The following is an 11,486-nucleotide window of genomic DNA, read 5'->3' on the forward strand; positions in this document are numbered from 1 at the left end:
AATGATGGTATTATTTTTTAATTGAAATCAAAAAGTAACTTCTGAACTAAAAATCAAAAATAAATGAAAAAACCTTAATCGCGTTTTGGGTGTAAAAAGTCTGGATATTACTAATGACACAAATGCTCAATTAATATTGATAATCTGTAGTAATAGAAATAAAATAAAATACGCTATAAGCTATAAAGCCAAGCTCTTGGTAGAAAAATTAATGGGAAATTCATTTCAGAAAATCCTAAAAAATCGTCATTTACAGATGACGCTTAATTCAGATTTATCACTGACGGTAATATGTACCACTGGTATTATGGTAATTGGCAAATTGGTTTTGATAAGAATTCTACAACGGGTTCAAACAGTAAATATAATATAATTTTTACGGACACATTTTAAAAAGTGCTATCTAATCGGTAGGCCTATTAATTGAAACATGGAATACTTCACAAAAACATAATTATTTGGGATCAAGAAAATTTGTATTTTCGACTTCCAAAATTTCTGAGGCAACTTACAATTTCTGAGGTAACTACAATAGTCACAAGTGTATCGTTAAAATTTTACATTGATTAATTGGTATGAAGGTCAAATTATTAGAAAAATGGTTGGAATAGGTAAATGTTTTGTGTCGTATTTGAGATATATTACAAACCAAGCGATGGAAAAATAGTAATTATTTATCTATTTATGATTTATAGCAGTGTTAAGCCCCAAGTTGATTATATTCATGCTATATGGCTTAGTTTATCTACCCGTTGATCTTGCACAATAAATAATAGAAATTAATTTCTGAACAAAATTGTTTGATCACATTTTCTAAATCGTGAATAGTAGATTGCCAATACGTGTATTTGTTGCTGTTTCTTAGTATATATATTGAGATAATTTTCAATTTCGTTACAAGGAAATTTGAAGATTCCAACTTACTTCAAAGGTAAAATAGTTTCTTTTCTTAAAATTGTTGCCATTCAATACTAAAAATTATTGTTATTTCCTCGTCTTGTCAAATTAATAGATGTCAGACCAGAAGAAAATATCTGAAAATTATGAATTATTGATTTTAAATTCAGTCTGCGTCAATTCTTTAAGCCCTACCAAGTTCGAAGAATTTTGAAATATTTAAATTTCCTAATTTTTAGCAGCTTCTATCTCGTCTTTTAGAAACTATCCTCAGAATTATTTATTCTTAGTTTTTTATTGTTTGGGTTGTGGTCTGCTAATATTAAATCTGAATTATAGCGAATAATGAATTCACAGAGAAATTGGTTGCATTACTACATAGTTACATTACTTTGTACTATTTCTAAAGGATACTATAATATTGAGATATTTTTTTCAATTGGTATTTCTTTTCTTTAAAAGGATTTCAATAGAAATAACATATTTTTTCGAATATATATATATATATATATATATATAATATATATATAATATATATATATATAATATATATATATATATATATATATATATATATATATATATATATATATATATATATATATATATATATATATATATATATATATATATATATATATATATATATATATATATATACATATATATATATATATATATATATATATATATATATATATATATATATATATATATATATAGTCGAACCTCTATTTAACGAATTCGCAGATAATAAGTTCGTTACATGGAAAGTTCGTTAAATTGAAAATCACCTTTTGAAATACTTAAACAACAAAAAACAGGTTTTAAATTCATAGACATGAAACATAATTAAAATAGAAAAGGATACACTTTTTTATCTCGTAAATTATTATTGACCATTTATTTTATACCTCTTTACCATAAAAGAAATCTGCATGGAAGGGAAGAATAGGGCAAAAAATTATCCAGTGGTACACTATCATGCTACATACATTTTCGACTAAAAAAAGAAAAATTTATGTATAATATTATAGCTGCATTTTTTATAAAATTAATTTTAAACATACATTACGTCATGCGTTCCTAAATTCAATTGCTTTTGCTAAAAGTCGTTAATTTTGTCAAAAGTTTTCGTTTGAAATGCAAGCAACACGGAAAGGGATTTCACTGCTTTCTCTAAAAAATATTTTACGAAATAATTTTACCAAGAAATTCCCAAAATGTCTTTCGTTCCTCTCAAAAAATCGCAAAATAGAGAAATTCGCAAAATGGAAGTTCGTTAGATATAAGTCCGACTAATATATATATATATATATAAAAATTTTGTCTTTCGAAGTCTTGGGGAAACAAAGCAATAAATTCTCTGAAATTTTGAGAAGAACGCAACATTTTATAAATGACAATATTTTTTTGAAACAAGTGAATCATGAAACTGAATATTATTCTATGTTCTAATGACTTCACACTGTCTATTAAGACAAAAATAAATTCGGTGGGTATCTGTACACTAATATTAGCATTAATTAATTAATATTAATAAATTAATATTGGTGATTTTGTTATTAATAAAACTATTTCCTTTTTTGTTAATTTTATTTTCTGATAATTTTGGTCACCAATTTTCATAGTTCATCTGATAGCAAATTAAAATTGTTTTTATATCTTACAAAAAATTTCCAATGAAAATTTTTTGTCTAGCATGTACTTAAGTATGGAAATGTTACATTCTGATACATGTATATTACATCTTTGTTGTATAGGTGATATTACACCCTGAACTTTTTGATTAAAGTGGCAAATTTTATTAAACAAATGTGTCCGGGTAGTTTAAATAAAATTCACTAATGAAAAAATAGTTCAAAGAAGCGTAAATTGTTAAGAAAAACTTTTAATATTTCAAGAAAAAAGATTATTTAATTAGATTTTCCTTTTTTTTATTTCTTTTTGCTTTAATTTTTTAATTTTTCGTTTTGAACGTTTAAATGATAAAAAAAAATATTTAGTTCAAAGATACTTGACCTGATTTAGAGTGAAAAATTTGTTTTCTAAAGTTGAAAATGCCTTTGTCAAAACCTTTAGCAAATCATCTTTATACTAGAATATTTTTTTCCTGGCATAATCTAATATTTGTTTTTTATTCCATAATATATAATATTTTTCTACAGGTCGAAATCATCTTTAAGGCAAACATGTATATATATCAGACTATTGTCTTGGTTCTTGCCATGTTACAAATTAGCTCAGCAGCGAATTGCGCTATTAATCAGTGTGGAGACAACGGCTATGACATCCAATGTAATCCAGGCTATAGACCAGTCTATGAAACATGCACTTGCTGCATTAAATGTGAACAAGTTTTAGGTAAGTTGATTTCCTTTATGAGTTAGATTCTTAAATTAATTCTAACTTAATTGTAATATTGACATTATGTCATGATATGAACTTCTCAAGGTACTTAACACATTAAAAATACATAAATTATACAAAAATATTTACTTTCGGAAAAACTGAGATATCACAAAGGGATAAAGATATATGTCGTTTAGGCAGGAAATATTTTTGACAATTTTCTTTAAAATGTATGTAAATCTTTTGTTCTGTTCAACTATACAATGAGAAAACAAACTAGGTTTATGAATAGTATATTAGACACCAAAACAAATTTTATTTAATTTCAAAATTAAGCAATTATAGAATTTAATATTAGTTTCAAAACTGAAAATATTATGTTTCTTTCTTAAGTAATTTAAGTTTATTTTGTTTAAAATGTATAGCAAAAATTACTCTTTATTTTTGTATAATCATGGTTAGTTTGAAGTATTATACAACAAAGTTTAAGATGAAAGGTATCAGAATAAAACTTGCATATTTCTTCATTCTGAAATTTAATTTTAAAAAAAATGGAATGCAAAGTTGAAAAAGAATTTTATAATTTTCTGAACACACAATGAAGTAAAAATTAGTAAATAACAATATTTTCCAAATTTCATGAAGTTACATTTTAGGAAATAATGTTTCACACCTTAAAAATCAGAAAATAATTTTGGATAAGATACAGGTTAACATATACTTGTATATATACATATATGTATACATATATTGTTTTTCCTTGGCAGAAAACTGTTTTTCTACTAAAGTTAAAATTATATTCACTTAACATATATGTACTAAAAGGAACTCTCTTTGCTTATGCTTGCGTCTCTATTTCCCACGTCCAAATATCACTATCATTATAAACATTTAGAACTCTTGGTGAACAGAAGTGATTTTTCGAAGTAATCATTTTTTAAAATAACATTTATATATTTAAAGCATTATATTGTTCAAGCAAATTTGATGAGTTCACAACCATAATTTAGAATTTTCGCTTATAACAGCAGTTCTGGAAAATAGCTTTAAATTAGGGATACAAAAATATTAAAGAAAAGCAATTCGCGATTGCAACGAACTATAGGGGGCGTTGTTGTATGAGACGCATACCTGCGATTTCTATATGAACCGTCATTCAGTTACTCTGGAGACGTCGTTAATGTAGCGTGTAGCATTGCAACGTTCCTTCTTTAATGTGGCTTATTAAATTTAAAAAAGAAAAATGCTTGATATTCTTTCTTGTACAACCGAAAACAAAATGGTATCTCTTTTTATTCGAGAAGGAATATCCAAAACACATCGGAAAAATATTTGTACATTAACAGAAAAAAATATGTATATTCTTATAAGAGTTAAAAACCTAATGCCCGAGAAATAGTATTACTAAATTTAATGATATAACATGAAAGGCCCATTTAAACATTACATTCTATAGTTTTAAGAATCATATTACTTCAAAAATTAAAATGAACAAAAAGTATATATAAGCCTCATAATTTTATGAAATTTAATTTTGTAAACAAAGTTTTTTTAAAACAATTTATATCAAAAAATTTCAAGTTTCAATAAAAAACATTATTTAGAAACTAAGAAACGTAAAATAAAGAATGCTGACGAAACAAAAACAAAAAAAACAATTCTTTTTTATCGCCATTTTTAGTGCTACGAAAATTCGTCTTTGGGATTTGCCAAAAACAAAACAAGATGCAATTTTATTTTTTCAGGAGGGAAATATTTTACCGAAAAAACGAAAATGTACCAATTCCCACAACATGAAACTTTATCTTGGTAAACGTACGTTTTGGAAATGTTATTTCATTTGGAATCTTATTTATCAGAGTTCATATGGCGATATGATTGTTTTGAATCTATGCTAAACTCTATATCGGCTCATTTTCCACCGAAATCCGATTGACTATATTGATTTTAAATAAAGTGTTTTATTTTATGAATTGTCGCAAAAATTTTAAGTGTAGATTAGCGGCACTTAAAAACCGCCAAATCTGTAGCGGCGGTGGCGTTAATACGTAAGTACCGAATTTTTATTCCATACTTTTCTGAATCATATTACTTCAAACATTGGAATATACAAGAAGTATACATAACCACATAATGTTATACCATTTAATTTTTCAAAAAAAGTATTTTGAGAACAATTTTTATCAAAAAATTATAAACTGAAAAACAGAAAATAAAGAATTCTTAGGATAAAAAAACAATTTTAAGAATTCTTTACATTGAAATAAAAACTTTCATATTGTTTCTTTTTTTATTATTCTTATAGTTCTTAATCAGACGTAAAAAACCATTCTGTAGAGAACCATGATCAAATGAAAAAAAAAATATTTACAAGCAAATTTTTTATTGTAAAAATCATTGCACTTACCTGATTTATAATTCCCGGAGAATTCCAAAACGATAAGTTCCTTGTTTGAAAACTTTATTCTCAAATAATAGATACATAGTTTATCCCTTCATTACTTTTAGATAACATACTACACAGCAAAATTTTATAATTGATATGAATTTGAATATGTAGCTAAAAACAGAATAGCTGAATTCTAGTTGAACTTATTCTTTCAAAACTAAAAAAAAACTCATTAAGAAAACGATTAAAATTAATTAAGAATCAGCACAAATGGCACTATTTCAAGTAACTTGGATAATTTTTTATTGTTGTTTTCCGAATTATATGGATACAGAAATATATACTATTCAATAACGAAGAAGAATATGCTATAACTATTACAATTCTGTATGTTCTGAATTCATATTTCTTCACTGGAATGACGAAAACAATGTTGATTTCACTTTAATTCGAAATGAATTGAAGACAGAAGAAATGCATTTTACCTTAATACACACATCTGTAACAGTATCCGAAATCGGAAGTTTGATCAATCAGTTGCAAGTTTGTTGATAATAGAAATTAAAAATTATTGAGGAATTTTTCTTTAAATGTTTGGCGTGTTCTGTTCCTGAAAGATTTACTAATATTCTGGAGATTTTTTTCAAGTTCTTCGGCCTTTTCCTTAGGGAAATTTTGTTTCTTATTTGCTGCTAAAAAATGGTGTCTGATTCGGTCAATGACTTTGATGGAACTAAATGAAAACGTGATAAATTAATGTCTGATATTTACAGGCTCCCGCTAGACGGCGTATTCGAGCGTTGCGATTGCGAATACCTTTACGACTATTGTTAATTTTTTGCTGATGACAACCAAAACAATTCGGAATGAATGAGGAAAAACTGGATCCTTCCTCGCAATTTTTAAGCCAATAGAAATGCACGGACAACAATGGAAAACTCTGACATCATTATTAGACATACTCAAAATAAAATAAAAATCCTTTTCACATACATGCGTTTTTAATTTTAATTGGCTGTTTTGTGGTGCGTTACTAACCGCAATTAGTCTGTGATTGGCTATGTGTTATAATTTCACTCTCTTCTTAGATTATCTATCTATCTATCTATATCTATATATATATATATATATATATATATATATATATATATATATATATATATATATATATATATATATATATATATATAGATAGATAGATAGATAGAATTTTTAAAGGTGAAAAATTATTGGGTGTATAAATTAGTTCGGTCCGTTTTCAAAATATGGCTCTGGCTGCTAGGAATGTTTCAGAGCGACAACTGGTTTCGATGATTTCAGAGAGGTTAGACATCTGTCAATAATATTCAGTTTATATCACTCTGAGTTTCATGCAAAAACCATGTTTTTTACTTAGTTGAATCTGTCAAACTTTGTGGTAACTAAGCACCATTTGTGGTAACTAAGCAATTAAAGCATTCTTGCTTTAATTGCAAGAAAAGTGCAGCTGAAGTGCATCTAATGATTTTAGAAGTTTATGGTTACAATGCTTCAACTGATAAATCATGTAGGGTATGGTTTCGACGTTTCAAGAATGGTGAATGGTGAAAGAAGAATTATGAATGATGAAAGAAGAATGGTGAATGGAGTTGTGTACTATGAGCTATTACAACTGGCGATTTCATTTCGGGCAATCGGTATAGGCTACAATTGATTCGTTTGAGTCATGCATTACTAGAAAAACGGCTGGAATACCAGCAAAGACATGAAAAAGTTATACTTCCGCATGATAACGGTCGGTCTCGTGTCGCAATAAACGTAAAGAATTATTTGGAAACGCTCAAGTGGGATATTTTACCGCACCCGCCGTATTCACCGGACATTGCTATTTCTGATTACTGGTTGTTACGATGGATGCAGCATGATTCGACAGGTCACATGTTCACTTCTTTCGGAGAAATCGAAAATTGACCCCTAACTTGGATCGCATCAAAAGACGAGACATTTTTTCGAGACGGAATTCGAAAATTACCCGAGAGGTGGGAAAGAGTAGTAGCCAGCGATGGACAATACTTTGATTAATTTGTTTATTCATTTCTAAATAGGATTTACTACAAAAATATTAAAAAAATATATACTTTTTTCACGTATGCGCAGTATGAAGGTTTTTTATTACTTATATATTGTATTGATTTCAACGATTATTTTTCCAAATGTTGAAGCAAAATTTTGTAATCAATTTTAGATTGATGTCAAACTTTGTTTAATTTTATTGAATATTTTTAAAGTTATAGCCGAAAAACATCAGAAGAAAAGAAATATTTTTTCTTATAAATTATTATTATAAGTTACAAATCTTTTGCTACATTTTTTCCTTTGTAATTTATTGTTGGTCTCTCAAATCTTCAAAAGATTTAAACTTCAATGAGAAATTGCAGGATCTGACAACTTCTAAAATTATAAAATAATTCCTTAAGTATTTCTTGAGAAATGCGAAAAAAATGTTTTAGTATACAAGTGTCTCCATTACTTTGTCAAATATATATGTTATCATTCAAAGAGTGTAATTTTTTTAAATATTGAAAAATATTGAAATTTTTTTTTCAAAATATAAAAGCTATCATATTTTTTTTAAAATAATTTTTGTGCCTAGATGATCTTTTTATCAATTACATTTATGCCTTTTTTTAGGTGCAGGGGAAAGTTGCCAAGTAAAAGCGCGTCAAGATGAAGTTAACAATGGATACGGAATAATCTATAAAAATTTTAGCTATCCTCAATGTGGACAAGGTCTATATTGCGATCCGAATTCCAAAACATGCAAAAGAAGCAGTGGTTAATTATTCTACGCAGTTTCTGTTTGATTTGGATTTCTTAGAATCCTACAAATTTAAAATTATTCTTCCGTTGGTTGAATTAAATTAATGTTTCAAAATCTCCATGTTTTTTCTTTTCTTGTTTTACACTCTCATTAAAAATAGATTAAAGTTTGAACCGTAACCCGAACTATGATATCGTCAAAGTTCTATGTAACCTTAACTTCATTAAATTAACTTCAATGATCCATAAACCTTTGGTTATAATCAGCATAAGATTACCCTGTGTTATAAAGATGACCTTTAAAGGTTTTTCTTTAGCCCTTATTCAAATGAATTAACCATTTATTTGTAATATTTATTTATTTTCCGTGCGTAATAATATTCTCTGATGCTACTACGTTTTTAATTTCAATGATCATTCAAAATGAAAGTATTTGAAATTAAAAGTGGTGTATATTGATAATAAAGTATTACTGTGAATTTACCTTATTATAGAACATCTTATGATAAATATATTTTAAAATTATTGAAAGGCAAAAGAGGTTTGTTAATTATTATAATAAATTTTATGCATAAATGTAATCAATTAAAATGCGCAATCAAAGTAATGAACAAATAGTAAATGTTTAAAATTGTAAACAGACTATAAGATTTTATTTTCTTCGTGTGTTTTCTGTTAATGTCTAATCTCTTTAGCACAAACATTTACTGATGATTCATAAAAAGCGATAATTAAATTTGAATTTTATAAGAAAAAGGAAAACAGAAGGATTCATGATTAGCGTAAAAAATTATTTCGTTTAAGCTATAATTAAATAGCGAAGCGGAAACTAAATCTGAGAAAACAGATCTATGTCCCTACATCTACACCATTATAAACTTCTCAGTAAAAACGGTTAAATAACGATTTACATAACTGTTATTTTACGGTATTCAATCAAAATATTCAAATGCATGTTGGGTACATACTTTAGCTGACAGTGCTAATCGATCAATTTCATTTCCGGCTAAACAGGTGTTTGCATCCAGCATTGATACCGCAATATTTCTTCCATTCCTTCTACAGAAGAAAAGTTCCTAGTATTCTGCAGTTTTAAATCAGTGACCCCGGAGTAATAGAATACGAAACTATCATCCACGCATAAATGGCTGAGCACCAACAGAGCTCCACTGTCCTGTTAAATTCTTTTCTTTTTCTTCTAAACTATGCTAGTTGAAGATGGTCACAAAACCGTAAAGTTTTTTATTCACGTTTTTTTAACCATTTCATTTGTAAATGGTTTCAAAACCTTAAAGATAAAATAACAGTTCCTAAGCATAAACTGCATGGTTATTCCGATGGACAGACTACTGCCGGTTATTTTAATTCAATTTTAGATTACTATCCATTACATTAACAAAAAGATATAATTTCGATAATAAAATAATTTGTTAGAGAATGTTTATGTGTGACTATTGTTTTATCACTCTTCCAAATCGATTTTCTGTCAACACATTTTTGAACTCAGCTTAAGATGCAGGTGAATACCTGGTTTAAAAAAAAACCTGGGGCATGTTTTTAGTAACCGTTATATACTTTTTTGGCGTTCTATAAAACAAAATTGTTTTTTTTTTCCACTATAGTTGCGAAGAGTCTTAAATGGAAACGGATAAAAATAAATTTGCATTCTGAAAATGTGTTTCATTTTAAGGGGAGATTTTATGAATTTAGACATCGGTTCACTAAGAAAAAAAAGTATGGTTAAAGCTACAGGATATAATAAAATGAACGCTGTTTCTAACTTTATGGGAACACCAAAGTAAGCTAATTTCTACCGAAGCGTTTCGGTACTGACATTTGGTAAATATAATATAAAATATGGTTTTATTACCATGCTCTTTGCTTGTAAATGCAGTGAAAGTTGGAAACCGAAAAGCATTAAGGAAAACCATTTATTAAGTTTAATTTACTTTTCAATTTTGTAGTTTTACTAAGTATGTGATAGAAAAGACTATAATTCTGAAGTTAGTAAATTCCAGTCGCTTTACAGTAAATTTTGATTTTACGGAACGAAATTCTTTTTTTATTTTATTTATTTTGCGATTTACATCCATTAAAGTTTGCAGGACACTCAAAGTTCTTCGTTCAACACTGGGATTCGAAGATCTGCTCAGCCGATCATGCAATAGACCACTTAGTCCTCTAAGTTACAATATGTATCCAGTAGCATCGAACAAAATGGCTCTAAAAGGTTTGTCTAATTTGCTCGCATAGAATTCTGGTAATTTTACCGTATTAGAAAAAATAATCAATAAGTGTTTTTGCTCACACTTTACAGCTTAAATATCATCTTTTCTTATGATTATTTACTGTTTTAATTAAATAGGGTAAATTGCCAGTTAAATAAATTACTACAATTTACAATTACTACATATACAATTACTATATTACTGCATTTTAACCAAGAAATTTCTAACAGCGAAGAGCTGTCAGAAGTATACATTCGTATAAGACAATAATAAGTTTCCTAATCCGCCACTTAGCTTCATTTTTAATAAAACGTATGCATAATAGAATTATAAATATTTTGACTCTTAATTGTTATCAGTTATACAGAAATACAATAAAAACATTTAGGAATACTAGAGGCGTATAACTAGAAAACTTTAATGTACGCAATTTGCTTCGCATCATTCATTCCATGCCATCTAGAAAATAGAGCTAAATAGAAAGAATAGTCTTGAAATAATCCATTTCTTCAATTCAGCACGATGAATCAATTGCATTTAATATTTTGATTAATAAACGTAGGTTGAAAAAGAAATTGCTAAACAATTCTTAATTCACACTTTATTCTTTGAAAAAGGAAGAAAAATAAAATAAAATTTAATGAATTTATGTTAGCATGAAATTTGAAAGGAGAATCCAAAAACAAAACGAAAACATTTCTAATATAATGCATCGAGATTAAATATTGCAAACAGCTTGTTGCCATTCACAACATCAAAATTACTGCTAGTTATTGATTTTTTCCGGTCGAGGATGAAGTAGAGCGTCTGGCTAGGATATA

The 11,486-nt window shown here is 27.3% G+C and overlaps 1 protein-coding gene across 1 annotated transcript; it reads left to right on the top strand.

Annotated features, from left to right (window-relative positions):
- The first annotated feature begins 820 nt into the window (after positions 1-820).
- On the top strand, positions 821-8,556 carry LOC107453582 (uncharacterized). The gene is made up of 3 exons (XM_087162227.1): positions 821-931; positions 3,066-3,261; positions 8,309-8,556. Exons 2-3 carry the CDS (start codon positions 3,090-3,092, stop codon positions 8,455-8,457), a joined length of 321 nt encoding a protein of 106 aa, XP_087018353.1. The 5' UTR covers positions 821-931; positions 3,066-3,089; the 3' UTR covers positions 8,458-8,556.
- The last annotated feature ends 2,930 nt before the right edge of the window (positions 8,557-11,486 follow it).

Source organism: Parasteatoda tepidariorum, chromosome 1, assembly GCF_982258835.1.
Source record: "Parasteatoda tepidariorum strain Cologne lab strain chromosome 1, Ptep-v5.0, whole genome shotgun sequence".
Taxonomy (NCBI): domain Eukaryota; kingdom Metazoa; phylum Arthropoda; class Arachnida; order Araneae; family Theridiidae; genus Parasteatoda; species Parasteatoda tepidariorum.

Coding starts and splice junctions, on each gene's coding strand:
- LOC107453582 (XM_087162227.1), top strand. CDS start 3,090: ATGTATATATATCAGACTATTGTCTTGGTTCTTGCCATGTTACAAATT. Junction 3,262..8,308: donor TAAATGTGAACAAGTTTTAG/GTAAGTTGATTT, acceptor GCCTTTTTTTAG/GTGCAGGGGAAAGTTGCCAA.